The sequence below is a fragment of the Falco naumanni genome, chromosome 17 (genome assembly GCF_017639655.2).
Source record: "Falco naumanni isolate bFalNau1 chromosome 17, bFalNau1.pat, whole genome shotgun sequence".
Lineage (NCBI taxonomy): Eukaryota > Metazoa > Chordata > Aves > Falconiformes > Falconidae > Falco > Falco naumanni.
The window spans coordinates 4595723-4623559 of NC_054070.1; the positions used below are offsets into that span (position 1 = coordinate 4595723).

The window sequence follows — 27837 nt, forward strand, 5'->3', positions numbered from 1 at the left end:
TTGAGCCAACCCATGAACAAATAATTTTAATGTTTTTTTGGTTGTTTTTTTTTCAGCAGACCGTAGTTTTCTCGGAGCTCCACAGTCTCCTCTCTTTGAAGTTGGACAGATACAGTAAACACAACAAATATATGATACAACCCATCACAGCTGGATTAAAAAAAAAATACACAAAAAATATAATACATAAAAAAATGGATTTTTAACATTGTGGACTGACACAGCTCTAAAAATGGTGATTGTAACCCTGGTAAGCTTTACAAAGTCTTTAAAAAAATAAAACAGTACTTCATGTGAAATTCATAAATACACTGGAGGAGAATGGAGGGGCTGGGGGGGGGGGAAGGTTTGAGAAAGTGTCTCTGGGATCGTGGCTAAACCCCGGCCAGGGCCATGGGGGCACCAGGCAGTGTGTGCGCGGGGTGCGGGTGGGCGCCCCGGGGGCTGGATGCAGGAGGGATGCAGGGAGGGATGCAGGGATGGATGCTGGAGGCACAAACCGGTCCAGTTAACAAAGAGCGTCGTCCCCCGGCGGGGCCGGGAGCAGGGCACGCCTGTGTTTTATGGCAGGGAAGTTTGGAGTTTTCATTCCCAGAGTTTTCAATCAGTGAGTGAAATGGAAGAAAGCAAAAGAACCACGGAACAACAACAAAAAAAAACCCCATGCTACATATGAGAAGTCGGCCGGGTAGCCCCGGCACAGCCCCGGGATGGGATGCTGGCGCCTTTCCCTGGGTTTTTCCCTCTTTCCCCCCTGCTCCAGCTGCCCCTGCTCGCTGCCTCCACCCAGCACCCAGTCCCTGCCCAGGCACAGGGATGGGTGGCTTCTCCCAGCAGCAAGAGGTTGAAGTCCCCACACCTCCTGGGACACGTGCCACCGTGACGGCAGCCAAGGCCCTTTTCCTGAGCTCTGGGGCTGTTCCTGCTCTGCACCAGGCAGCATTGATCCCAACCCCCCGCCTTGCCCCCCTGTCCCAGGCTCCAGCACCCCTCAAACCACCCCTGCCCTCCCATGGCACCCTGCCTCTGCTACCCTGTTAGCACGAGAAACCCGGCCAGTGCTGCCCATCTCAGGCTCCCCGTCACCCTGCCAGCCCCCTGCCACCCTGCTCCGTGCCACCGCTGCAACACCAGACCTCTGTCCCTCTGCGTCCCTCCTGCACCCTGGGGATGCTCTCCCCTTGTAGCCGCAGCCTGGGCATGCTGCCTTGGCTCGTTTTGGGCTGCAGCCACAAAAATATCTCCAGGCAGACCCAGTTCCCCGTCCTGGCGTCCCTCCTGTCCTCTGTCCCCTCTCTGTCCTCCCTGTCCCAAACTCTGCCCACTCACAGCCTGGCCCTGCATTGCACAAGGTGCTTCTCCCTGCATGAGCCGCCTCTCCAGCTGCTTCCCGCGGGATGCACGTGAGCTGTTTGGAGCGGCTGCAGGGAGCAGCTAAAACCAGAACAGGCAACACAGAAAAAAGGCAAAAAAGGTGAGAAAAAAAAAAAAAAAAAAAAAAAAGATGGCAAATGTACATATGCAAAGTAAATCAGGCAAATCTGCCCTCACTGCTCTCCCCTCATTCCTCCTCAGCAAGCGAGCACGGGGGGGGTGGGGTGCGTTTAGCCTGGGCTAAACCCCCCCAAGTGCAATCCCTGAAAGCACCCGCACAGCTCAGGGATCCCACTGCCACGTACAAACCAGCCTCTGGTCTGCAGCCATTCCAGAGGTGGAGACATCCCCAAGCCTTCCCTACACAAGCCAGCTCCCCGTGCCCGGCTTTTCCTGCACGGCTCCGACCCCGCAAACTCAGCTGCATCCCCTCCTCCAGTCACCAGCACGGGTGGGTGGCAGGGGAGCCGGTCCTGGACACGGCAGAGGGTCCTAATCCTGATTACAAGCATGGTGTCTCTTTAAAAAGTATTAAAAAGCACTTTAATTTAAAAAAAAAAAAAAAAAAGGAAAAAATAAAATGAGCCATAAAAAAACGGTTTGCATCGTCGATGCCCTCCCACCTTCAGCGCTGCCAGCTCCCAGTGCCCCAGCTGGGCACAGAGACGGAGCATCCCGGGTGCTGGTCCCTGGGGAGGCAGCAGCATCCCCCTCCACCGCCCCTGCCCTGCCCTGCTCCTACCTGCCACCACCTCGGCACGTCCATCCCCATGTCCCCACTGCCACCCGGGCTCTGCCAGGCAGCACCGACGCCGCGGCCACTGCCATGCCCACCGGTTTCGGATCAGACCTGGCGTGACGCCACGGCCTCCAGCCCGTCCGTGCTCGCTCTTCTCCGCTCAGCGCCGGGACCGCTCCTGAGCCGGGCAGGGGGCAAAAGGAGGGGTCGTCCTCCGCTCCGACATCCCGCTGCTGGCAGTGGCACAGCGGGCTCCCGGCCTTCATCGGCGACACCGAGGGCCGGTCTCTCCCCATCCAGCGCCGGACGCAGGTTTCCTTTCTCCCTACGCTTCCTTTCCCATTCTTCTTTTTTTTTTTTTTTTTAATTTATTTATTTAAAAAAAAAAAAAAAAAAAAAAAAAGAAACTGTTCCTAAGTAGAAAACATCTGCGATCACAAGTCAGTCTTTTTTGGCTATTGGTTTCCTTCCTCCTCCTCCTCCTCCTCTCTTCAAATGACTTCTCATGAGGCAACGGGCACGGGCGGCTCTTCTGCACGGCCCCCTCCCTCCCCTGCGCACCCCTCGTGCCCCTGCCCGTCCCCGAGGGCCCCTAGTCCTTGACCAACTTGTACACATGGTGCTGGGCGCCGTGCTCGCTGGTGGAGACCTCAAAAACGAAGGCTATGCAGAGCAAGGTTTCCTGGGTATCCCTGTTCGTAACAACCTGCGGCAGAGCAGAGAGCGTGTTAGGAGGGGGCTGCGCCCACGGGGAGATGCTGTTACACAGGGGGTTGCACGAGCTCAGGCACAGGCACTGCCATTGCACCACCAAAAATTTGCTACGCAGTTTCGGAGGGGTAGCATGGGCTTGGGCACAGCCACTTTAATCCCACTATTAGAAACTTGCTACCCATCATTTGGGAGATTTGCAAGGGCTCAGGCACAGGCAGTTTAATTGCACCACCAAAAATATGCTGCCCGATTTTTGAGAGGTAGCATGGGCTTGGGCACAGGCACTTTAATTGCACCATGAAAAATTTGCTGCCCATTATTTGGGAGACTTGCAAAAGCTCGGGCACAGGCACTTTAACTGCACCACCAAAAATTTGTTACCCAGTTCCAGAGGGGTTGCATGGGCTCAGGCACAGCCAATTTAATTGTACCACCAGAAATTTGTTACCCATTGTCTGGGAGACTTGCATGGGCTCAGGCACAGGCACTTTCATTGCACCACCAAAAATTTGCTACCCAGTTTTTGAGGGTTAGCATAGGCTCGGGCACAGCCACTTTAATTGCACCATTACAAATTTGCTATCTCTTACTGGGGGGTTGCACAGGCTCAGGCACAGGCACTTTCATTGCACCATCAAAAATTTGCTGCCCGTTATCTGGGGGTTGCATGGGTTCAGGCACAGCCAATTTAATTGCACCACAAAAATTTGGTACCTGTTATCTGGGGGAGTTGGACAGGCTCATGCACCGACACTTTATTTGCACCATCAACATTTGCTCCCTATAATTCAGGGGGCTGCACAGGCTCTGGCACAGGCGCTTTAATTGCACCATGAAAAATTTGCTACCCAATTTTGGAGGGGTAGCACAGGCTTGGGCGCAGCCACTTTAATTGCACCATTATAAATTTGCTACCCATCATTTGGGAGACTCGCAAGGGCTCAGGCACAGGCAGTTTAACTGCTCCACCAAAAATATGCTGCCTAATTTTGGAGGGGCTGCATGGGCTCAGGCACAGTCGATTTAATTGTACCACCAGCCATTATCTGGGAGATTTGCAAGGGCTCAGGCACAGGCACTTTCATTGCACCATCAAAAATTTGCTACCCAATTTTTGAGGGGTAGCATGGGCTCAGGCACAGCCACTTTAATTGCATCATTAAAAAATTGTTACCCATTATTTGGGAGACTTGCAAGGGCTCGGGCACAGGCACTTTAACTGCATCACCAAAAATTCATTACCCAGTTTTGGAGCGGTTGCATGGGCTCAGGCACAGCTAATTTAATTGTACCACCAGAAATTTGCTACCCAATTTTTGAGGGGTTGCATGCGCTTGGGCACAGCCAATTTAACTGTACCACCAAACATTTGCTCCCCATTATCTGAGAGACTTGCGGGGGGTCAGGCACAGGCGCTTTCATTGCACCATCAAAAATTTGCTACCCAGTTTTTGGGGGGGTTGCACCACGGGGTCGGGCACAGCCAGTGTATTTGCACTGCCAAGGCTGGGTGCTCGGGGCTGGGCAGCACACAGCAGGGATGGTGAGGTGGATGCAAGTGTGGGCTCCGTGCTCCGGGTGGGAAATGCTCCCTGGAAAAGGAGGATACCTGCAGGATGGTGAAATTCTCCAGGACGCTGTTCATCATGTACTTCTCTGGGAGGTGCTTGAGTTTGTGGATGAAGTTGATCATGTACTCGCACATGGGAGACCGGTGGATGCGGTAGACGAACCGGCCGTTCTCCAGCCGCGCGTACTCCGTCTGCGGGGAAGAGCCGGGGTGAGCAGCCACCCCCTGGGAGCCGAAACACAGCGGGGGACGCGGGCATGGGTGGGTGGCAGCCAACTGGGACAGGGCGGAGATGTCCTCTCCGCTCCACCCAGGGACAGGCATGCACCCATGTGTCCTACACCCAGCCCTGGGGCCTTCTCCATCCCAGGACCCGCCGTGGACCCGATTCCCACCTCCTCCCGGTGCAGCAGGACTCAGGACTCACCTCCACCTTCTCCACGACCTGCTTCCCAAAGGAGCACACCTTGGTGGAGACCGTGATGGTCATGTTCTCTGCACTGCTGTACTGGCTGCTGACACCATAGAAAGTCCCCGGCCCATCCTGGATCGTGCTGTTTAGATCCGCCTGGAGAGATGAGAGTGGAGAGAAGGTCCCATTAGGTGCCATCACACCCAGCTCTCCATGGGGACAGGGCACACCAGCTTACAGAGCTGCCCAGGATGCTCCCACTCTGCCAGAAGGGTGCCCAACCTGCAACGAGCCCGTGGCTGGAGGACAACCCCCCCCTCCATCCTCCTCCTCCCCCAGCATCGTACCCAAAATTTGACGAGGAAGAAGGAGTTCTGGGGCCCACGCTCATAGAGCTCCTTGAGGCCACCTTTCTTCTCAGGGAACTTGTCATAGATCTGGCGGATGTCCACGGCCTCCAGCAGCGGATCGCTGTACGAGGGGTTCGTCTGGCCGATGTGCACGAAGAGGTGTTTGCTGTACTGTAAGGGACGGGGCGGGGAAAGGAAAAACCAGAGGTCAGATGGAAGCGAAGATGCCACCAAGCGCAGGGATGGGCACCATCCCACCCGGCTGGTGGGGACACAGAGGGGACCGTTACCGTTTCAGCATCCCGTGGCACCTCCATGAAGGCGGAGTACTCGAGGAGCCGGAGCTTGGCGGAGGCGATGGTGCGGTCCTGCCAGACGGGCACGGCCGAGGCGGCTGGTGGGAGCGGAGCCAAGGGCTCATAACCTGGGAAGGGGGAGCATGGGGAGGGGGAGGGGGCAACCATGAGCTGGGACCAGGACCGGGACAGCAATGCTGTCCTTAACCGCATCCCCCCCCCCCCCCCGCCCTGTATCTCCCAGCAACGGGGGTTTTCCCACAGGGTGGCCAAAACATGGGATGTGCCGGTCCCTCTCCTGGGTGGAAAGGGACTGGGGAGGGGGGGGACACAGCTGGGAGCAGCAGGGTCCTGCTCACCAGGGGGCTTTTTGTCAGGCTTAAAGCCAGGTTTTTCCCCCTGCAAGGCTGGGGAGGGGACCACAGGTGGGTGGCACTGTGGGTGGGAGGGTTGGACCGGGACAGGGGACATAGAACCTAGCAGGGGTCCTGCGCAGGGGCAAGGACAGCACTTACTGGCTAGTGATGGAGGCATGGGTGGCTGGATGGGGTAAGCTGGTTGTGCAAACGGTTTAATGCTGGAAAGCAAAGAGCATCATTAGGTTAACGAAGCCCAGGTCACCCCAGCCCCTTGCCAAAAGCGAGGGGGGGTCCTGCCCAGCACCAGGCAGCGGAGGGGTTTTGTACTCACTCCTGAGAGGGTCCAGGCTGTCCTGGGATAGGCCCACTCCAAAACTGCGGGAAGAGCACAAGGAAGACTCAGGCAGCTTCTGACACCCCCCCCCAAATTCCCCTCCTCACCTGCTGCAAACTGCCCCCAAAGCCCCCCCTTGCACTGCCACCAGGGCTGAGGGTGGCCGTCAAATGTCACCCCCCACCCCCGTCCCCTGTGCAGCTCATACACGGGGATCCCTGTGTCCCCCCCACCTCAGGGTGTCTCCGTATGGGGGGGTGCGGGGCTGTCCTCACCCTGGGGGCAGCAGAGAAGACGGCCTGAGGAAGAGGAGGGGGGGGGGCTGAGCTTGTTCTGCAGGACGCTGGCTGACACGATCTGCGCGGAGGACATGGAAGCCATGCTCTGCAGAGCCTTATCCTTCGAGACCTGGTCCTGCGGGGGGGCACAGGAGGAAGACGGGGGTTACCGGGGCAGACTGAGACCCCCACCCCCACCCCAATCTGAGTGTGCCCGGCAGGTTTTGCAAAGCTCGGAGCCGGTCGTGCAGACTGGCCGAGGGACCAGGGCAGGTGGATGCCCCCCCCCCCCCCCAAATTCACCCACGTTAATTAAGGCTTGAAGCTTCCAAGTGTCCCCTGGGCAAGAGCTGCCAAGTCTGGAAGGTGTCCCCACTCCCCCTGGGATGTGCAGGGTTTGGCCCCTTTGTGGGAGGGGACAAAAAGCAACGGAGAACAAAAGGCATCACAAACTCAAGCTCAACTTACCAAGTTCATGGCCTGTCCGCAAAAGAAAAAAAAAAAAAGATAAAGGTTAGAGCATGGTGGGAGCCTGCAGGCACTGTGTGCACCCCCTGAGCTGTGCATCCCCCACCCCGGCTCATCACCGCAGTCTGATTTGGGAAGCAAACCCCTCGAGCCGGCTGGTCACCAGGGGATGCATACGGTGGGCAACGATGCCCAGCCTTAATCCCACCGGGAACGGGGTGCCGAAGACCCTCACTATTTCAGAGGGCTGCTGTGGCGAACCAGGCTCCACCGTTGTTGGCTCTTTAATATCCTTTACAGCTTTTCATACCACTTACAACCTCCTCAGCAGCTCCCAGCTCTGGCACGGAGAGGAAGAGCCGCCCAGCTCCTGCCCTGCCCGGCAAAGGGCACCGGCACCCGGCTGCCCCGGGACGCCAGCACCAATTCCACCGCAGGCACCGCAAGGAGGACCCTGGGCACAACCCCGCTATGCCTGTGGGCATTTATAGAGCAGAACAATCCTTTTTCTCTTTTTCCTTTTTTGCTCTGGAGGTCGCAGCACCACTGGGCAGGAGCGGAGGGCACCGAGGTCTTGCCCAGGGGACAGGGCTGCTCCTCCAGCCGCATCGCGAGGACACGCGCGCGCCGGTCCCATCGCCCACCCTCTGTTTTCCCTCCGAACCCTCCTCAGGGATCAATGGCTCCATTTATTTTTCACCTGGAGCAGGGCAGGAGTGCGGGCATGCAGCCACACGCCGGGTAGCACTAACACGCACGTGACTGCAACTTAAAGATATATAGGTATTGCTCACGGGAGGGACTCTCCATTCAGCAGGACAAGTGCTTTGCCCCCAGGTATGGCTGGCAAGGGATGTTTCGCATCCACAGTGTATTTTTATGATTTTTTTTTTTACATTTTTATTTATTTATATATTGCTCAGGGGGATCCCTGCCCTGCCTGTTCCCTGCCAGATCCCTGCAGGCAGCGTAGCCAGGGATGGAGAGCGCAGCCACGGATGCCGGTCTCCATCCCCCCAGCCCATGAGGTCACTCCTGCCTCCAGCTCCCCCATGCCCTGTGCTGTGCCGCAAGGAAAGCCTGTTTTATTCTGTTTTATTCGATTTTATAGGCTTCTGCTGTTGCTGCCCCTGCTGCCCCCTGTCCCCAGCTGCCCCTCGGGGTGGGGTCAGGTTTAAGACAGACAAGCCCAGAGGAGCCTCCCAGGACAGCTCTGGCTGCCTTCTCCTGCCATCTCCCAACTGACCCCCCTGGTCAGGGGGACCCTTCCTGGCACCCTGCTCCTGCTGAAGGGCTTTGGAGGGCATGGCTTGGGGGGCTCCCGGGCAGCGTTAAAGCTTCGGGGACCAGAATGCCAGCATCAGCTCTGACAGTGCCCCTCGCCCCCAGCCTCAGTGCTGGAGACTTGGGGACAGTGCCCGGGACAGGGAGCTGGCGATGCTTTTGGGACCCTGAGGTGGTGGCAAGGGGCTGAAAGGTTTTCTAAGCTCCCCCACCCTCGGGAAGGCAGCAGGTTCCCCCCAGATCCTGCCCAAGGAGATGCCCTCCGGTGTGACGATGCAGGGAGCAACCCTGGAGCATCCCAGGCTGTGCAGCCCAGCCTGGAGCTGGCTGTCCCCACTGGGTGGCTGTGCAGTGGGGACCCCTCTGTCCCCAACCTTGCACCGTGTGGGTCCAACCCGAGCAGGGCTCGGTCCTTCGGTGATGCCACCAGTCCTGACCGTGCCCATCCCCCCCCCCCCATCATCACGGTCCCCATCACCGCCACGAAGCTCGGTGGGAACGGTTACGGAAGGGTTAGTCGGGCTCCATGAGGAGGAAGGAAGGAAAGAAAAGCCAACCAGAGAAGAGAGGATGATCCAGTTTTTCCTCGCTCGGCTCCCTTGGCCCCTGGGACTGCTGTGCCCCCTCCCCAGCACCACGGCCCCATCCGGACCTGCTGCCACCCGCATCCCCCAGGTGCCACCTGGGCCATACTCAGACCCTGGTGCATCACAAGCCACCGGGCTGGCAGCCTGCAGGGACCCCCGGGACCCCCCGCTTCTGCCCAGATCCTGCTGGCACCCGCTGTGAGCAGGGCCAGGTCCCCGCTGGGGCTGGGGGAGGGTCTTTGCACCCCTTGCTTGAACCTCACTTTGCCTCGCTGGCTGCTCAGGGGGGTCTTTCCCCTCCTGGGAAAACCTGTGATGACCCAAAAGAGGGGGAAGCCCTTGTGCATCACCCGAGGAGGGTTTAAACCCCCATTTTCCCACGGCGGAGCCCTTGCCTGGGTGAAAGGAGGGGATCTGGCACCCAAAGTCACCCTCCTGGGGGAGAGGGAAGGGGTCCGCCACCCCATACTTTGCACTTTTCTCCGGGTATCCTGCAACGATGCTTCTACAAACCTGCCGGTCCCAGGAGCCAAGGGAGGGGGAAGAAAAAAAAACACCAAAAAGGAGAGGTAACGAAGGAAAGCAAGCGGCACATGGCAGAGCCGAGCGCGTTAGTTGTCAGCAGGCGGGGGGGCCAGGCGGGGCGGTGGGGGGGGACACGCGTACCTTCAGCTTGGACTGAATCTCCCGAGATTTCCGTCGGGCAAGAACCTGCAAGTGGCTAGAGACCTGCAGAGAGAGAGCAGAAGGAGAGGGGGAACAGCAGAGCCGTCAACCAGAGGAAAGGAGAAGGAAGGAGAGGGGCTGCCCATGCTCACAGAGACACCGCCGCGGACACCTGGGCAAGGGCGCCAACGTACCTTGATGCCAACCTGGTACTCCCGCACCTTCTTCCGAGCTAGAACCTGTATGTGGCTGGACACCTAGCGCCCGCCACGCCGTTCGGAAAGGAAAATACAGACAGTGTGAAGATATGTTCCCCCGGCAAGGTGGGATGCTCTTCCCGGGGAAGGGAGCGGGGAGACCGGGGGAAGCGCGCGGGGCTTGATGCTCCTGGAGATGCTGAGGGTCCTGCGCCTGCCGCGAGCTGAAGGGAGGAAAATCGGGGGGAGGGGTACTCGGTGCTGTGCTGAAGGACGCTGGTTTGTGCCCCCCCCCCGGGTGGGGTGAAGCTCCTCAGAGTGAAGCTGCCACAGTTGGAGCATCCACGTTTACCATCTCTCTGGGCTTCCCGGCCGGACAGCCCCCCCGGCCCCTGCGAGCGCAATGGGGTGCTGCCCGCACCCAGCGCTCAACACCCGGCCCGGCTCATTTGGGGTGCCCCTGGGTGGGCTGCAGGGGGGCTGCCAGGAGGGACAGGCTCACTCCCCCTGCACTCCTGCTGAGTTTGCAGGTGGGGAAGGTGAGAAGAGGGTCGCGGGGGGGGGGTGGTGGTGGTTTGTGTGTCCAGACACCTGTAAGAGCAGGATCCAAAGAAACGGGGCAGGAAAGGCGCAGCGTGGATGGGGTGCCTGCCCTGAGCCCTGGGCAGGGTGGGGGGCACCGGGGCTGATTTTGGCAAGATTTTTCTCCCACCAGCACCAGGCGGTCCAAGAAGGGACACCAGGCTGTCCATGACATGACCACGCAGAGGGGACAATGCCACATGCGCTCTCTGCTGTGACTTTCCCAAGTGCCCCCAGAGCATCGCTTTCGCCCAGTGCTGCATCCTTCCCCCTGCAGAGGGGGTGGGGGGGGGGTGGGTCCTGTTAAGGCTTTAAGCTGCTCAACACTGGTCTGAACACAAGGATGGTGGCTGGACACTGGTCTCTCTCCCTCCAGCACCAGTTCTGGAGGGATGTCCCCCCCAGTGCCTGGGGACCAGCATCCTGCCCTGGTGGGGACTCGTGGCAGGGGACAGTCCCAATGTAAGTGTCCCCATGCCCCAAACACATCCATCCCCCCACGGGGGGAGACGCACCCTGGCTCTGCCGGGACAGGCAGCACGGCTGCTGGTTGGGGACAAAGATGGAAGGAAGAGCCACCAGACACGTGACACATGGACATGTCCCACTGAGGGCCACAGCACCCCACTGGTGGGGGTCTCTGGCACGAGGGTGCAGCGAGGGCTTGCAGCCGGGATGGATGCGACCCTGCCTACACGCTGTGAGGCGAAGGACCACCGCGTGCCCCCTGCCCTGCCAGCATCCTGCCCGCACGCTGCCTGCCCAGCACCAGGGCAGCGAGGTTGGGGCAAGGGCTCTGCCGTAGCTCCGGGCCCCCCAGGACCAGCACCACCACACAGCCCGTCCCCTGGCCAGGATGGGGGTGCCTTGGTCTCGGGCCGGGGGCTTTGGGGGTGCCCTCACCGTGGTGCCTGGCACAAGCGCCATAAAGTCTGGCAAGGGGCAGAGGTGGGACCGGTCTCCGGATCCGGGTGGAGCAGGGAAGAGATGCACCAGACGCACACACTGCTCGGCTGGAGATTCCAAGGGCTCCTGTCACCCGCGGGGTGACCCCAGCCAGGCGGGGGGGCTGGGAGCTGCCTGCCCCTGCCCCCCAAATTTCAGGGCATCCCCAGATGGGGCTGGGACAGACCAGCCCGAGGGTGTTTGTGCTCGCAGACGAAGCTCCACGCAGAGGATGAGGGTCCTGCTGGCAGCAACGGTGGCTCCAGGAGAGGACACAGAGGATGGGCAACTCAGCCAGACACCCACTCCCCCCCGGGGCTTACCTGGCACCCCCCCTCCCGACCCCCCCCTCCAGAGATAAAGCAGAGCGATGTCCTCACCTGCTTCCTCGTCCGTGTCTTCCCCGTCCGCAGCTTGATGTACCGGGCTATCAGTTCATTACGACCTGCCGGCAGAGCCAGGGGGTCAGCCCCGGGGTAGCGGGGGGGGCATCAGCCCCCAAAGGCACCTCTGCCCCCCAAGGCACCTCTGCCCCCCTGTCCTGCCCAGCCCAGCCCAGCCCAGCCTGATGATGCTGGTCCTTAATGAGGCCGGTCCTTAATGAGGGAGGCACAGCCAGGAGATGGCGCTGCCATGACAACTGTCCAGCCCAAGGGGACAGCGGGGTGGCCCAAGGGGACATCGGGGTGGCCACCCCCCTACCAGGCCAGTGAGACCCACCTGGCGGCCCCCACCCCACCGCGTTTGCCAGCCCCTAGATGCAGGGGGCTCAGAGTGGGGATGCCAGCCACCGGAGACCCCCACCACAGCAGGGTCCCCAAACACAGGCAACCACGGACACCCCCCAAAAGCCATCCCGAGGGCAGCCACCCACCCCGCTCCACGCAGCCCTTCCCATGAGGGTCCTGGGGTGCCCCCCTGGCACCCCACTTCCCGTTTGCGAGCCGTGCTGGCCTTTCCACCACTATTTCCTAACGTCCCGGGTCTAATTCGAAGCAGAAGTTGCTTTTGCGCCACATTTTAGAGGCCAGCTGTGGCCAATCTATGTTCAAACGTCAGAGCAGCTGGGAGCTTTCTTCTCCCAGCCCCGGCCCCGGCCCCCCCGCCGCCGCGCCCCCCGCGCACGGGGGCGGCCAGGCACGCCAGATTTATTTTAATGGACCAGATGGTCGCGGTTGGAACTTGTCGAAATGCCCTTGGAGCGGGTTTCGGCTTTAAAAAAAAAAAAAAAATCTCTTAAAAAAAAAATAATACACCCCCCCACACTCTTCTACCCCAACCAGCCCCCTCCCAGCCCCAGAGCAACTGGGCCCTCCTGGAGGGGGGGGACACATGGGGACAGACAGGGCCAGGTGCTGTGCTGGGATGGCTGTGGGGTGTCCGTGCTGGGCAGGAGCTGGTGGGTGGGTGGGGGTCCTGGAAATGAGGGTGCCCCCTGCACGGCCAGTGTGGCACCCCCAAGCCACCCCACAGCCCTGAGCACAGCTCCCATCCTGCCCGCCACTCCCAGCCTCGTTAGTGCCTAATTAAGGCCAGGTCCCCAAGGGTGCCCTTTAGGGCCAGGTGAGCTGATGCCTGCAGCGGGGTGCTGCCAAGGGCTGCGGGCACCCTGGTGCTGAGCCCCAGTTTGGGGGTGCACCTTCACTGAGCACCGCAGCATCCCCCTTCGCGCACCCCGCTCCCGAGTCGCATCCTCTCCTTCCCCATAGCCAGCCCCTGGGAAAGAAATCTGGGAAAGAAAAGTGGGTGCCTTCGTGCACCCCAGCGGGGCAGTCAACCCAGCGCCCAGCACCCAGCGCCAAGCGCCTCCTGCACCCATCCTGCCTCGCATGACGTCCCAGCCACCACCCCGGGCTGCGCCCTCGCACCCTGTGCCCGCGCACCCTGTCCCTGTCCCCCGTGATTCACCCAGGCCCGTGCCATTCCCTCCGAGAGGGCACGTCCTCCTCCAAATTACCACATTCCCCAAATTCCTCTCCCCTGACACCACCACGTGAACCAGTTGGACAGGCTGGGTTAAAAATAACCCGGCGGGCAGCGAGTGAGAGCAGCGGGGGGCCAGCGTGCCCAGCCTGGCCCCCCAGCTCCCACCTGCTCCGCCACCCCCGCACCGCTGGCATCAGTGGGGCACGGGCTGCCGTGACCATGGGCACCCCAAGGGACCCCCCCCCCAAAAAAGGGGGAGTGGTGGAGAGCAGTGGCACTGGCACACCTTTGTGTCGGATGCCAGCATCGCCTGTGCCACTGGTGGCCCTGGGGGTCCCAGTAAGCTCAGCACCACCAGCTGGGGGTCCTGGGGGTCTCGGTGGGGAGGGGGGGGGGATGGGGGGGAGATGAAAGGCAGCCGGCGGGGGCTGCTGCCTCTTTAAGCAGCTGCCAGATGTCTCCGAAAGGCTGGAAAAACCGGTCGGGGCTCGGCGTGCTGCACAGGGCCAGGCTCCCGGCGGCACTTCAGCTATTCCCGGAGAAATCCAAAAAATGCACCCGCTTGGGAAGCCCTGTGCTCCCCCCAGCCCCGACGCCCTGCGCTGGGGGCCCGGGGAGCTGGCATGGGGACGGGGACAGTGGCACCCAAAGCCCCATCCCCTCTGCCCACCGGCAGCGGGTGAGCCATCGCCGGTGACAGCAGCATCCCGGGCGGACGGGTGTATTTTGGAGGCTGGGGATGAAGGCGCCGGCCCTGGTGCCTTCATCACCGCAGGGTGACAGTAACGTGGCAACCTGTCCCCGGCTCTCAGGTCACTAGCCCTGGGGGTGACATGATGGGAGGTGATGGGGAGGATGGACCAGCCCGCCCCCAAGCAGGCATGGGGACACCATGGCACCTTCCGCTGCTCTTTGGTGGCACCACGCACCCTGCGCCAGTATCAGCCCCTGCCTCCATCACCCATCCTCATCCTCTTCCCGTTGCAGAGCCACCAAGACGGGTGTTTTATGCCACCAGAAACTGGGCTGAGACCCCCTCCCCCAAACTCATTGCACCAGTGGGGCCCGCCAGCCCCGGTGCTGCCAACAAAGTCACCCACAGCTGAGCAGGGTGCCGGTGGTGGCCGGGGGCGGGTGGGTGGCCCTCGTCACCGGGTGCTGCCCGCCACCAGGTCCGGTTGGGGGAGGTTTGGGGAGCGATGCGGAGGCGCATGGGAGCGGGAGGGTTGGCGCTGGCCCCGCAGCCCTGCGCCCGCTCCCTGCCCGCACCCGCTCCCTGCCCGCACCCGCTCCCTGCCTGACGGCTTCACCAAACCAGTCGGTCCGGCAGGGCCGAGAGAGGGAGGGAGCGGGAGGGAGAGCCAGCGCAGAGGGAGGGGACGTGGGTCACTGCCACCTCCCCGGTCCAGCTCCGAGATGCACCCGGGGAAGCTGCTTTTGGGGTTGGGGGGGTGCTCGAGGGCGATGCCCCGGTGTGGGTTTGGGGCAGGAGGTTTTGCTTCACCCCCAGCCGCTCCGTCCTGCCCCCACCACTCACCGTACATCTTGCCCTCATCCGAGAGGATGATTTTCCGCCGGCCGCAGGGGGGGTAGATCGCCAACGCCTCCTGGAAGCTCTGCTCGATGTCCGGACTCCACACGCCCTCGGCATCATTGTCCAGACTCTTGTCCATGCCGTCCTGGCCATCTTCCCGCCCCTCCCCGGGGCTGCCGCTGGCGTTCCAGCTGTTGGACGCTATGGTGCTGGCTGCTCTGGGCTCCGACCCTGAGCCCCCACGGACACGCGACAACCTGCTGGGACACAGGGGACACCCATCAGCCCCCGAGACCCCTTGCTGGTGGTATGGGGCTGCAGTGACAGCACGGCCCCAGGTCTGTCCCCAGTGCTGGCCCTGTCCCCACTCACAGCCAGGGCTGGGAGCAGCATCCCGGTGTGGGGCATCAGAGGCAGACGCAGGCTTTCCTGGGGGGCAGAGCCATGATTTCCACGAGTACCCCCAAATCCAAGCCACGAGCGACCACCCAGGGTCCCCCCAAATAAAGGTTGGGAAGGAAACAGCCCAGATACCGCATTATCCGTACGAGGAGCTCGGGCACTCGGCACCCACGGGTGACACCTCGGGACGGGGTGGCAGCAGCCCCGCAGCCTGCGAGCCCTGACCCCGCACCAGCACCCACTGCCACCCCACCGCCTCCTTGGGCGAGCCGTGCCCAAAATCACCCCCAGCCCCAAAAATTCTGGCAAAGGCAGAGTTGGGATTTGAAGGGAGACGCTGGGCGGCTCCAAGCCAGACCCCGCTAATGGAAACCAGGCGGCCAGAACCCTCCGGCAGCCCTACCCCTGGCACCGGCAGAGGCCCCCCACCCCGAGGATGCTCAGCCGGGGCGCTGGGTGCTCCCCAAGTGGCGGGTGATGCCGGGGAGCCTTCAACACTCCTCCTCCTCCTCCTTTTGCCCGGCTCCCGGCGCAGTGTTTTGCAATAACATGTTTGGCGGCAGCTGCCGGCGGTGGGAGCGGAGAGGTGTCTCCTGCGCTGCTGCGCTTCCCGGACGGCTGGGAGTGTACAAAGGTCTTCGGCGCAGACATCTCCTTTTAAAGGAACTGCAAGCAGCCCCGCTGGCTCAAGCGCGCTGCGAGGCCTTCTTTTTTTTTTTTTTTTTTTTTCCTTTTATAAAAAAAGAAACTTCTCCCCCCCCCCGCCCCACTCTCCCCATCTCTCTCCCTCGCCGTGATGTGATGTCAGCCCCTCCGGTCCCCGCCACCCGCCCCTGCCCGCTGTCCCCCCCGCATGCTGCTCCCCCTCTTGCCGAGCGCTGTGGCCAAATAAGGAGAACTGGATTGTAGGATCGAGCCGGCCGGCCAAGAGCGGGATGGCGGCGGCGGTGCTGGACAGGCCTGTGGCACCCCGAGTCCCGTGGCACGCCGAGTCCCACACCATCCCGAGCCCCACGGCACCCCGAGTCCCACGGCACCCCAAGTCCCTGCACCCTGACTCCTGCGACACCCCGAGTCCCACAGCACCCCAAGTCCCTGCACCCCGACTCCTGCGACACCCCGAGTCCCACGGCATCCTGAGCCCCACGGCACCCCAAGTCCCTGCACCCCGACTCCTGTGACACCCCAAGTCCCACGGCATCCTGAGCCCCATGGCACCCCGAGCCCCTGCACCCTGACTCCTGCAACACCCCGAGTCCCACAGCACCCCGAGACCCTGCACCCTGACTCCTGTGACACTCCGAGTCCCACGGCATCCTGAGCCCCACAGCACCCCAAGTCCCTGCACCCCGACTCCTGCGACACCCCGAGTCCCACGGCATCCTGAGTCCCACAGCACCCCAAGCCCCTGCACCCCGACTCCTGCGACACCCCAAGTCCCATGGCACCCCGAGCCCCTGCACCCCGACTCCTGCGACACCCCAAGTCCCACGGCATCCTGAGTCCCACGGCACCCCAAGCCCCTGCACCCTGACTCCTGCGACACCCCAAGTCCCATGGCACCCCGAGCCCCTGCACCCTGACTCCTGCAACACCCCGAGTCCCACGGCACCCTGAGCCCCTGCACCCCGACTCCTGCGACACCCCAAGTCCCATGCATGGCAGCTGTGCCTGCTGCTGGGGCGCTCCGTGGGGCAGCCCCCAGGAGGGAGATGTCATCCAAACCCAGCAGGGTGGTGGGGGTGGGAGGGCAGGGGGACACCAGGGCAAGGCACTGGGCAGGGACAGGGAAGGTGGCCACAGCGGGACCCCCCAACTCCCCCCCCCCCAACAGCTCAGCTCTGTCCCAGTGTGGGGTGCAGCTGTCTCGGCCAGGCACTGAGCCCCAGCTGCCCCACAGCAGCCCAGGATCCCCAGACAGGGGGAAACCACAGACCCCCCAGCTGCCCCACAGCAGCCTGAGACCCCACAGTCCCCAGACCCCATGGTCCTCCAGTGACCCCAGAGCCCACAGTGGCCTGGAACCCCCCAGCAGCCCAAGACCCCCCCCAGCTGCCCCATGGCAGCTCAGGAGCCCCCAGCCTCAAGATCCCACAGTGGCCTGGAACCCCCCAGCAGCCCAAGACCCCCCCCAGCTGCACCATGGCAGCTCAGGAGCCCCCAGACTCAAGATCCCACAGTGGCCTGGAACCCCCCAGCAGCCCAAGACCCCCCCCAGCTGCACCATGGCAGCTCAGGAGCCCCCAGACTCAAGATCCCGCAGTGGCCTGGAACCCCCCAGCAGCCCAAGACCCCCCCAGCTGCACCATGGCAGCTCAGGAGCCCCCAGCCTCAAGATCCCGCAGTGGCCTGGGACCCCGCAGCCCTGCGCCAGGCTGGGAGTTGGCAGCATCCCGGGACCCCACGGGGCTGCCATCAGTCACCCCAAAAGCTGGTGCTGGGGGGTGGCTTTGCAGGGACCCACCAGACCCCCTGCCCACCTTGACTGATGGGTGCTTTTGGGGCCAAGAGCAAAGCTATAGGGCCAAAGGCAAAGCTATAGGGCCAAAAGCAAATCTATAGGGCTGAAAGCAAATCTATAGGGCTGAAAGCAAATCTATAGGGCTGGATTCACCACTGCAGGCAGGATCCTGGAACAAGCAGCGTGACCAGTGCCCTGGGTCACTGTCCCCACACCGGGCATCACGTGCACAGGCGGGGTGCCAGCTGCCCACACACCTTGCCTGCGGCACACATCCCCCCCTCCCCAGGAGCTCCCCAACACGCCCCCAGCCCCCCCAGCCCCCTCCCACCCCACTGCCCCCCCAGCAGGGAACCCCCAGCCCAGCCTTTTCGGGGAAGCCGGGAGAAAAGGGAGGGTGATGCTGGGGCCACGGCCAAGGTGAGAGGAAGCAACAACTCCTCCTCCTCCTCCTCCTCCTCCTCCTCCTCCTCCTCCTCCTCCTCCATGGAACCTGCTTTTGGCCAGGCCGAGACACTGGATTTCCTGGAGGGAGGGTGCAAGGCACCGCGCTGACGCAAGGCATGGCCGAGCTCTGCGCTCCACCCAGCCCTTACAAAACACCAACAACAGGAGCAATTAGGAAACCGGCATGGCTGGACAGCCTGCGGAGGGACCGCTGGCCAGACCTGCTCCGGGCAGGGAGGGGACCGGACCTGCCAGAAAACATGTCACCAGCTCCTGCCTCCCAGCTGCTCCCCAGGGACCAGGGGGAGAAGCCCCCTCCCAGGGCACAGGCATCTCTATGGACCACTGATGCGCAGTGGGGATGCTTGCCCCCGGGAGGAGGGATGCTCGCTGGCACCCGTGCTCACTCACCCGCCCCTCTGCACCCTGCCTTTGTGGGGTGCCACACTCCAGCCCCAGGGTTTAGAGGGTGCTGGAGGAGGGCTGCACGCCCACGAGGTCCCCCCGCACGGGTGAGACGGGTGCCCGCAGCGGGCAGGGGAGGATGCTGCCGAGGCAGCTCTTATCTCCCTGCAAGGCCAAGGCTGTGCCAGGAGATGGGGACGGCATTCCCACGATGGGGACGATGGGGACAGCATTCCCACAGGCTCACAGAGCTCGGCTCCGGCACCTCGTGTAGGGGCTGCGAGGGAAACCCAGGGCTGGGAGAGCTGCTTGGGGCTGGAGAGCTTGGAAAAGCAACAAGAAGCTTCTCTACACCCTGGGAAAGCAACAAGGGTGGTTGCAAAGAGGGAGGGATGCTCGGGCGATGGGTGTTTTCTGGTGAGTCGGGGGAAGGAAATATTCTGGAGGCAGCGGCTGTGGTTGGAGCGGTGCAGTGGGCATCCTGCTGGGGCTGGGCGCGGGTGCTGAGGCCAGGAGCAGGGTGCTGTCGGGACCAGCACAACCAGCCACGATAGGGATCGGGTCAGGGGCATGCGGGATGGCACGAGGAAGAGCACTTGAGCCTGGGAGCATGGGGACATCGCTGCTCGGAGCCAGGGGCTGTGGGGCCTGTTGCCCCTGCAAAGCCCCCCGGTGCAGGACAGCACCCTGTCCCCATCCCTGTCCCATGCTCTCGAGCCGGGGGGAACGGTGTGTTCCTCTTCCCTTGCACGCTGAGCCCCACCAGCGTTGCCCCAACTCACGCCCCATCTCAGGCACAGCCCTGGCAGCCCCCGCCCTGCCCCAAGCCCCTGCATCCCGGCTGCACCGGGCACCCAGCAAAGAACCGGGGGCTGCCCAAGCAACGGGGTGATGCCACCCAGCCCTACCTTGGCCAGTGTCACGGCACAGGGATAAACACCCTGTGACACACTCCTTGCTGGCCCCGGCCACCCCTGTCCTCCCGGCTGGTGCCAGTGCCAGCATCACCCCTCCTTGGGTGCAGCCCCCCAGCTGCCACTCTTTGCAAACTGGGGTGGTTATTGCCACAGCATCCCCCTGCAATGCCGGGGATGCAGGGCACGGCCACCACCATCTGCTGCAGGAGGGGTCCTGCGGCACAGCATGGCCCCCCCAGCTGACGCCATCCAGCCCCAAGGTCCCCTCCTTACCTAGGGCTCCCCTGACCCACAGCGGAGCAGCACCAGGACCCCATGGGACGATCCCCCGCGACGCTGGGGACACTGGGTGGGCCAACAGACTCTGGTACGGGGGTCCAGCTGCATCCCAGCTCCATCCCGCCTTCCCATGCAGGGGGCCCAGGGCGATCCAGCCCTCCTCCCTCCGCCCCTGCACCCAGACCCCACGGCGAAAGGATAAAAGTTCACCGGCAAGCCCGGGCAGGCGCGGCACAGCGCGGTGCTCAGCCTCGCACCGGCACAGGCAGAGCGCTGCCGCCTGCACCGGCCCCGGTGGGGGGACGTGTGAGGCCACCGTCACCCCCTTCCCATCACTGTGATCCCAGGGGTGAAGGGGGAAAGGAGCCCCCATCCTCTCTGGTGCTGAGCATGCAGCCCCCCGCCAGGGCTGGCTTGGGAGGAGGGGTGGGGAGTCCCACTGCGACGAGGTCCCTGGGGACAGCCCGCCTGTGGGGACCTGGAGAGGGGCTGCTCCGTCACACAACAGGTTCTGGATGATCCCCTATAAGCAAATCCCAAAGGTGAGGCTCCCGGGCACCCCGGCTCCTCCCTGCGCCCCCCGGCACATCAGGGCTCAGCAAGAAGGTGGCTGGGGGTCCACCAGCAGGCAGAGACCTTTGTTAACGTGCCCCTGTTGTGGGCAGGGGACATCGGCGTGCTCCCTGGCTCGGCAAGGGCAGCGCTGGCCGGTGGCAGCGTCCCTGCTGCCACCCCTGCCCATCCCATAATACGGCTGGGAACAGGCCGGGAGAAACACTGCTCACAGCACCGACACACCAGCTCCAGAGAGCCCTTCGAAGCAAACCCAAAAGCCTTGGGGGTCCCGGGGGACCCTAGTAAGACCCCGACATGCCACGCACGGAGCCCGGCCCCCCTGGGCTGAGCCCAGCACGACCCTACCGCGCTTTTCTTGCATTTTTCGCAGGAAGCCCATATCCCTGGCAGCCCGCCCAGGGACCCTTCGGGAATGCCCTACCCCATGCCCTGCCCCGATCCCACAAGGGGCACCATCCCGGTTGGCATGTGGCCGTCCCGGGGACGCCCAGCACCCATCGAAGCCAGCGGCAGCGGCTGAGCAAGACCCGGCTCGGCGGGGCGGGCGGCGGAAGGTTTGTTTACATCGCACTCCTCTTCCAAACAGCTCTGGGGCTGCGGTGAGGGATTCCCCGGCTGGCGAAGGGCGGTCGCCCTGCTCCCTCCCACCCAGGTTTGCACCTCCCTGACGGGAGGACCAGCCGCCTTCTCCCCAAAGGGACCCCCGGCGTGGGTTGGGGGCCCGGGCAGTGGCGGAGCCCCCCATGCGCCAGGCCGGCTCCCCGCGAGACAGCCCGACTAATTTCCTCCCCTCTATCGCTTCCTGTCCCTTCCGGCTTGGCGGGCGGCTCAGGAAGCAATCGGAGCGGGGAAACCGCAGGAGGCCACGTGGCAGCATCCCACCAGGGTCCTCAGTGCTGCCAGGGCCGCCCTGGGCACGTGCCCCCCAGCTCCGGCCAGACCCCTGCAGCCAAAGGGTCCCTCAGCTCCCAGCGAAGCCCCGGGGACCCACAGGGATGCAGCCGATCCTCACTCAACAGCACGAGGGATGCTCGGACCCCTCATCCCGAAGAGCGGTGGGGGAACAAGGAGGAAACCAGAGCGATTTGCCCTGAAAACATCTGGGAAGGGATGAGGGAGGGGGTCAGGTGCCCCCCAGGGCACAGCCCTCCCAACGGCAGAACCACGGGCGCCCAAACCAACCCCTCTGTCAACTCTTCCTCCAGTCCCAGTAGGGCGGTGGAGCTGGGTTTCGGCTGCTGGAGGACCTGAGCTGGTTTTGCTCAAGCCTCCAGGCTCAGGACCTGAGGGCAGGGGACTGACGGACACCGTACCCCGGCTTCCCTCCCTGGCCCAATTACGGCCGCCCTGCCCAGCCAGGACGGGGCGTTTCACCCAGCAGCGCATAAATAGAAAGCTTTTGCAGCATTAATTGCTCTCTGCGTTATGAAACGAGCTGGATGGAAACAACAGGGTTGGTGTCGCCTGCCAGGGACAGGCCACAGCCACGGCCGTCCCGTGACACCCCCAGCGTCGGTGACCCGTGGCATGGCCAATGCCAGGCATGACACCCACTGGGGACCGTTGGATTCGCCTTGCTCCTGGGCCAAAATACACCCATCCCGGGATGTCTCCCAGCGAACATCCCCGGCAGACGAGCACGGGGCATCCGTGTCCCAAGTCCCCAGGGACTCCCCCAGCGCCGCTTGTCCCAAGGGTCTCTGGGGTCAGGGAAGCCCCAGGGCCAGGCAGCCCCGTGCCTGCAGTGGGATGGTGTCCCGGGTACCCTGCCAGCCCTCGGACCAGCTCCTGGGAGGAGAAACGCCTCCACGGAGGAGTTTTGGGTGCTGCTGACCCCATTTTATGCCATTGCGGCAGGGCTAGGGAAAAAAGTCTTCTGGGGAATTGCTGGCTGCCAGGCGAGGAGGAGGAGGAGGAGGAGGAAGGCTGCAATGCATTTCACACCCGCCCCCGGCCGCCTCCACCCCTGCGAAACCCAACCCTGCCCGGGGAGCAGCTGCACCCGCTGCCCGCGCCGTGGCACCCGCCGGAGCCCAGCCAGCATCACCGCGCTCCCAGCTGAGCGACTGGGAGGAGAAACCCAGCAGGGCAGGGGGTCGTGAGAGCTGATCCCCCCCAAGCACCCAAGACAAGAGGCTGTGGGGGCCTTGCCAGGGTTTGCCATCCCAGCTGAGACATGGAGATGCCCCAGCTGCCGGAGGCCGGGGCAAAACACGACACAGCAATGTCACTTGGCCACTGTCACCCCTGCGAGGAGGCACGTTCCCCTGCCCTCCTGCGACGAGCTCGCAAAGCTCGGGGCAGCGCCAAACCAAGGTCCTACGCTTAATGCAGGAGCTGCACTGGCAGGTGGGCACTGCCCCACGCAAACCGCACGGGTGATTTATTCCCAGAAAGGGATATTTCGGTTTAGCAGCATTTTAATGTGTGACATCAGCCCTGACCGGCCCAGCAAGCAAACCCTTGTGCACACCAGGAGCGCGCCGGGTGCCCGCGGTGGAGCATCGCCTTCTCCAGCCCCTCTCGCCTGCGCCGAGAGCTGGAAACGGGCACAGCGACTCCCGCTCCCGCAGATTGAAAAATTGCTCTGGAATCCTCGGGGAGGAAAGTTGCTAAAAATACACGAAGGCAGTATTCTTGGTAAAAGAAGGAGCTCCAGCAAGAAGCATGGCCCAAGAGTGCCGGAGAGCCTGGCACGATGCGCTAGCCCCCTGCCTGGCACACTGGTACCCAAACAGCGGAGCCGGACCCCGACCCTCCGCTCCATGATGCTGCCTTGGCACTGAGCACAGCGGTCACCCCGTGCCACAGGTGACCACAGGCACTGGTGAGGAGCATCAAGCGAGCACCCTGCCCAACTCATCCCCCAACATGTGGGCAAGAAGCCGGGCAGGGAAAAAAGCAGGCTCTTGCACCAGACCTTTGCTCCTGGACTGCCGAGCGCCCAGATCACCCCGCTAATAAAAACCCGACGCTCGCTTGGGCTGGGGGCTCGCGTGCCTGCGTGCGGGTGTGCTTTTTCCCAAACCCGAATTGCCTAAGCCAAAGAGGGGGGGGAAAGGCAGGAGCTGGCTGCCTCTGGGGGAAGGGCGGGCGGCGAGGAGCTGGCATGGGAACGGCAGCCCATCCTCCACGCGCTCCGCTCCGCGTCTGTAAACTTTGAACATCTTCCGGAGAGAAGTTAGTGGCTATTGTGAACAGCTGGATCTAATTTTACGAGGAGCGAGGAGGAGACAGTCGTGGGGAAATAATAAGGCTTGGCGCTCCCAGGCGAGGATCCCCGAGCCCGGCCAGCCCTCCTGCCTCCACCGCACCCCGCCGGGGGGGAGCGCCGGCAAGACGGCCACGGGGAAACTGAGGCACGGAGCAGAGCAGGGCTCAACCGCACGCTGGGTAATGCGAACCAGGAGTCCCAGCGTCCGGGGCATTGCTCCTCCGTGTGTCCCAGACCCATCGCTGCTCCAGCAGCCGGGGCAGCGGCAGTGGCACGGCTCTTCCCTGACGTGGAAAGCTGGGCTGCCACCGCGGGCCACCCTCCCAGGCCAGGGCAGCACCTTCAGACGCAGGGACCCCCAGCATGCTCCGTGCTCAGGGGCACCGTGGCGTGACACATCCCTCCAGCCGGCTGCTTCCCCCGAGGCTCTGCCCACCTCCTAAAATTAGCTCCAGCTCTGCCGTCCCATCCCTGGCCGCCCCCCGCAGCCAGGGGAGCTCTGCCAACACACGCTCCGGGTCCCTACCGATCCCACCGGCGGCGAAGGGGAAGGGGATAAACCAGCCTCCTCCATCGCTCGCATCTCACCTGCCAGCCACAAGCCACAAGCGAGCAAGCTTTTCCCGGTGTTATTTCTTACAGGGTGAAGCGCAGCCCTGAAGCGGGCTGAAGTCACCTCCTGTGCCTCTGGCTAGTGAGGGACGGCCGGCCGAGGGTGAGCTCCGGGCTGGCTTTGGCCAGCTGAGACCTGGCACATCTCGTGACACACCAGGGAAGGTGGCAGGGGTATGTGCTAGGGGGCACGGCAGGTTTCTGTACCGCTGCTGTCTCGTGGCATGCAATGGAGGATGCTGGGGACACCGGAGCGTTGTGTCCATTCACGACCAGGTGAGGGGACACGCTCCGGTGGGATTTGCACCACCGGGACAGGACGTGCTTCGCACAATTGGACACTCGTATTTCTCCGGACCCTTCACCTGCAGGATGCCATCAGTTGTGCCAATGTAGAGCCCTACGTGAAGGCTGTCCCCACGGGGCCACCAGCTGCCACCCCTGGGGTTCATGGCCTGACACCTCCGAAGGGCTCAGACACGTGTGCTCACCACGAAACCCTGCAACAGCACCCGGCGCTGGATGATCCCCTGCTCCCCACACACACCCAGGCAGGCGAGCGGCCATCCAGCACCGCCAGGAGCTTTTCCCAGGGCCCCTCGCTCCCATTTCACAGGCGGGGAAAACCGAAGCACCGGGAGTTGTAGCGGCATGTCCAGACCCGCAGCAGGATACGGCCGTGTGTTATCACAGGGGGAGGGGGGGCCCGATCCTGCCACATGCCCGCTGCAGGCTGGCACGGGGCACGGCCCCGCTGGCTCACCCCATCATTACCTTCCCTCCCTCCCTCCAAAAAAACATTTCATAAGCCGCCACGTGACGGTGGCAATAGCGAACGCCCATGCGCTTCAGGTGCCTGCCCCGACCACAACACGCAGGTGCCTGGGCTCAGCCGCCGCGCCGCCCCGGCACGCTCCCAGCCTGGGCACTGACCCCAAATAACACCTCGGACGCGCAGCTGAGACGCTCAGAGCATGGCCTGGCCACCCAGCCAACCCCCCCGGGGATGGCAGCTCCCAAAATCAAATGTATTTGGTTATATCCCATCCACCAGCAGCGCCCAAGGTGGTGCAAACACCGTGGCAGCCCCGCCAAGCCTCTTGCAATTGCTGTCAAGGATTTAATAAGAGGAGCTCCAAGAGATGGGCCAGTTTTTGGACAGCATCCATCCCGTCTGGCGATGGCCAGAGGGATCCCAGCCCCACGAAGAGCGCCAGGATGGCTCTTGCCACGCAAATCCCAGCAGCACCCTTGGTTAGGGCTTTGCAGCTCATCCTCCTCTCTTCCCCTCCATCCTTCACTCGCACAGACAGAAGAGCAGCTAAGGCAGGAAAACGCATTTTCCCCCTGAAAACAACCTAAAATTGCCCATTTCCCCCCCTTTCCAGCCGCTGTGTGCCCGCATCGCTCCCACCACCGACCTCACCTGCCACCGGCCTCGGCGCTCGCTGTGTGTTTGACAGGAGCTGCGCGGTTACTTACTTTTTAATACATTAATTATAGCTGATTACCACTGTCACCCCCACCTCCCCAGAGCCACGGCTTGTTCACGCACCGCTGGGAAAAGGCTCCTTCCTTCGGCACAATGCTGGGGCCGCCGGGACTCACCTCCCGACCTGCTCGGTGGTGGCAAGATGGGGGTTAAATGGCAATTAAAAGGAGATGCTGTTCCTGGTATCATGATAAACAGTGACCATACGTCATGGGAAATGGATGCAAGTCCCTGTTACGGATGGACGTGGAGGCTGGAAGGGGGTTTGCTTTGCTGGAGGGGGATGTTAGAGGTGGGATGGCTGGTGGAGGGTTCGTCTCTGTACCCCTTTGCCCCCCAAAATGCCACGGTCGAAGCATCCCCCTGCTCCCAGCCGAGCCCTGACGCCGTAGTCACCCCGGTGGGGACGAGGGTCCTTGAGATACCTGGGTACCGCTTATACAAGGCAGCTGCAGCCCGCCGCGCCCGCCGCTTTGGAAGGGTTATTTTTGTTAGAAAAGCCAGTGTGGTGCCAGCTGCCTGCCCGCCCCGGGGAGGGAGCTGGGTGCCCGAGGTCCCCTGGGGACGGGAACGTCCCCCGTGTCACCCGGCGGGGAGGGGGCGGCTGCTCACCCCACAGCCATCCACAGCCCCTTCCCATCGGGACACTGGCTCTGTAAACCCAACAGGGCCAAATCCAGCGTCGTCTCCCAACGCAACACTCGTGCCCATCCTCTCCGGTGGGGCAGTGCCGGGAACGCTGCTCAGGCAGCGCTGCGGTGACCGTCACCTGCCTCACAGCGGGGTCCCAGCCCCGCCACCCCTCACCCATTTCTCCCCCAACTTCACCGCTGGGTGACCTTGGCGAGCCCTGACCCTCCCATCCAGTTTGGGGACCCCCTTCCTCCCATCCCCAGGACCAGCCCGCCCCAATGACCCACCCCGAAAGCCGGGTGCGGTGAAGGGCTTTGGGGCTGTGGAGGTCCAACGGGTGCATGGGGAGGGGGGACACCAACCTGGCACATCCCTGGTTCTCCACCCATCATCACAAGCACCCCAAAACTGGGGGGGGGGGGGGGGGGGGGGTAGCAAGCCCTTGCTGGCAGGGCCCCCCAGGGTGGCCGGGCAGTGCCAAAGCCCTGACTCACGGCGTGCACGTACCCGCGCGGGGTAAAGCGATAGGAGGGGAGAGACGACGCTGGAGCCCAAAATACCCCGGCGTGCCTGACACCGGAGATTATCGCTTTGCCGGTGGGACGGGCGCCCGGCACGGCTCGCCCTGGCTCCCCACAAAGCACCAAAACACCCCAAAACTCTGCCTTCACCTTCGCCCCTGCCAAACCTCGAAGAGCAATGGGGCTGCGGGCTCCCTGCCGCCCTGTCGGGGGTCCTGGTACCATTTCCAGCTGGTTTCTCCCCAAAATATGTTTTTTTTTCCCAGCCGGCACAGGCCAAACGCATTGCATAGGGCCTGAGCGGTTTTGGGGGGGTGGCACTGGGAGGGCTTGGCCTTATTTTCCTTCCAAGGGGATTGTGGGGGGGGAAAAAAGACCCAACAACCCCAACCCCAAGGAGGGTGTAAAAATAAAATAATAATAATAATAAAGATGACACACTGCTGAAAATTATACATCTAATTGCTGCCTCGTTAGCAATGCGCCCCTATGACGAGGCACAAAGTGTTTAGCATACAGTCAGCGTATGGTCATCCCCTACATGCGTGTGACACACATGTAACGTGACACGCATGTGGCCCCCACACACACCCCCGGGACCCCCCCCCCGAGGGGCACTGGTTGGGCCGAGGGGCAGACGGGGCGGTTGATCCCTCACTATAACGCCCGGCGCCCCGCTCGCTCCCGACGTATGGGCTATAGGGTACACAAGGCCCCTTTGTAACCCTATAGCCCGCCGCGCACCCCGGGGATGGGAGGATGGGAGGGGGGCGGCGGTGGAGGGGGGGGAGGGGGGGCGGGCAGCCCCGACGGGGCGGGAGCCTGGGGAGCCATTGCCGGGGGGATTGGGGACACCCTGGGGACACCTTGGGGACGGCTGGGCTGTGCCCCCCGCCACACGGGCTTACATACACCTTCCCCCCATGCGCGGCCGTCGGGGGGAGGCACTGGGGGGGCGGGGGGCAGCGAGGGCTGGGGCGACCCCGCCGTGTGTGTGTGTCCCCCCGGCGGGGCTGGGTGCAGGCGGAGGGCTGCGGGCCGGGAGGGAGGAGGCGCCGCAGGAGGAGGAGGAGGAGGAGGAGGAGGAGGAGGAAGGGGGGCCGGGGGTCTGCTCTCGGCGGGCCTTACCTGCTCCGTGCTCCGGAGGGGCTGGGCCGGGGGCGCCGGGGCCGGGCCGGGGGCCGGGCGGGGGGCGGCAGGAATGCGGGAGCGCGGCGGGTGCCGGGTCCGCGCACGGAGCCAGCGCAGCGACGGGAAAGTTTA

General features: G+C 63.0%; 1 protein-coding gene across 1 annotated transcript; it reads right to left on the minus strand.

Moving 5' to 3' along the window:
- On the minus strand, positions 1-27837 carry TEAD3 (TEA domain transcription factor 3). The gene is given in 14 exon segments (XM_040616615.1): positions 1-2819; positions 4437-4589; positions 4825-4965; positions 5157-5330; positions 5450-5583; positions 5971-6032; positions 6146-6189; positions 6424-6468; positions 6470-6562; positions 6895-6906; positions 9626-9688; positions 11536-11600; positions 14619-14872; positions 27703-27837. Coding segments are annotated over 13 exon segments (1236 nt in total). The 5' UTR covers positions 14755-14872; positions 27703-27837; the 3' UTR covers positions 1-2705.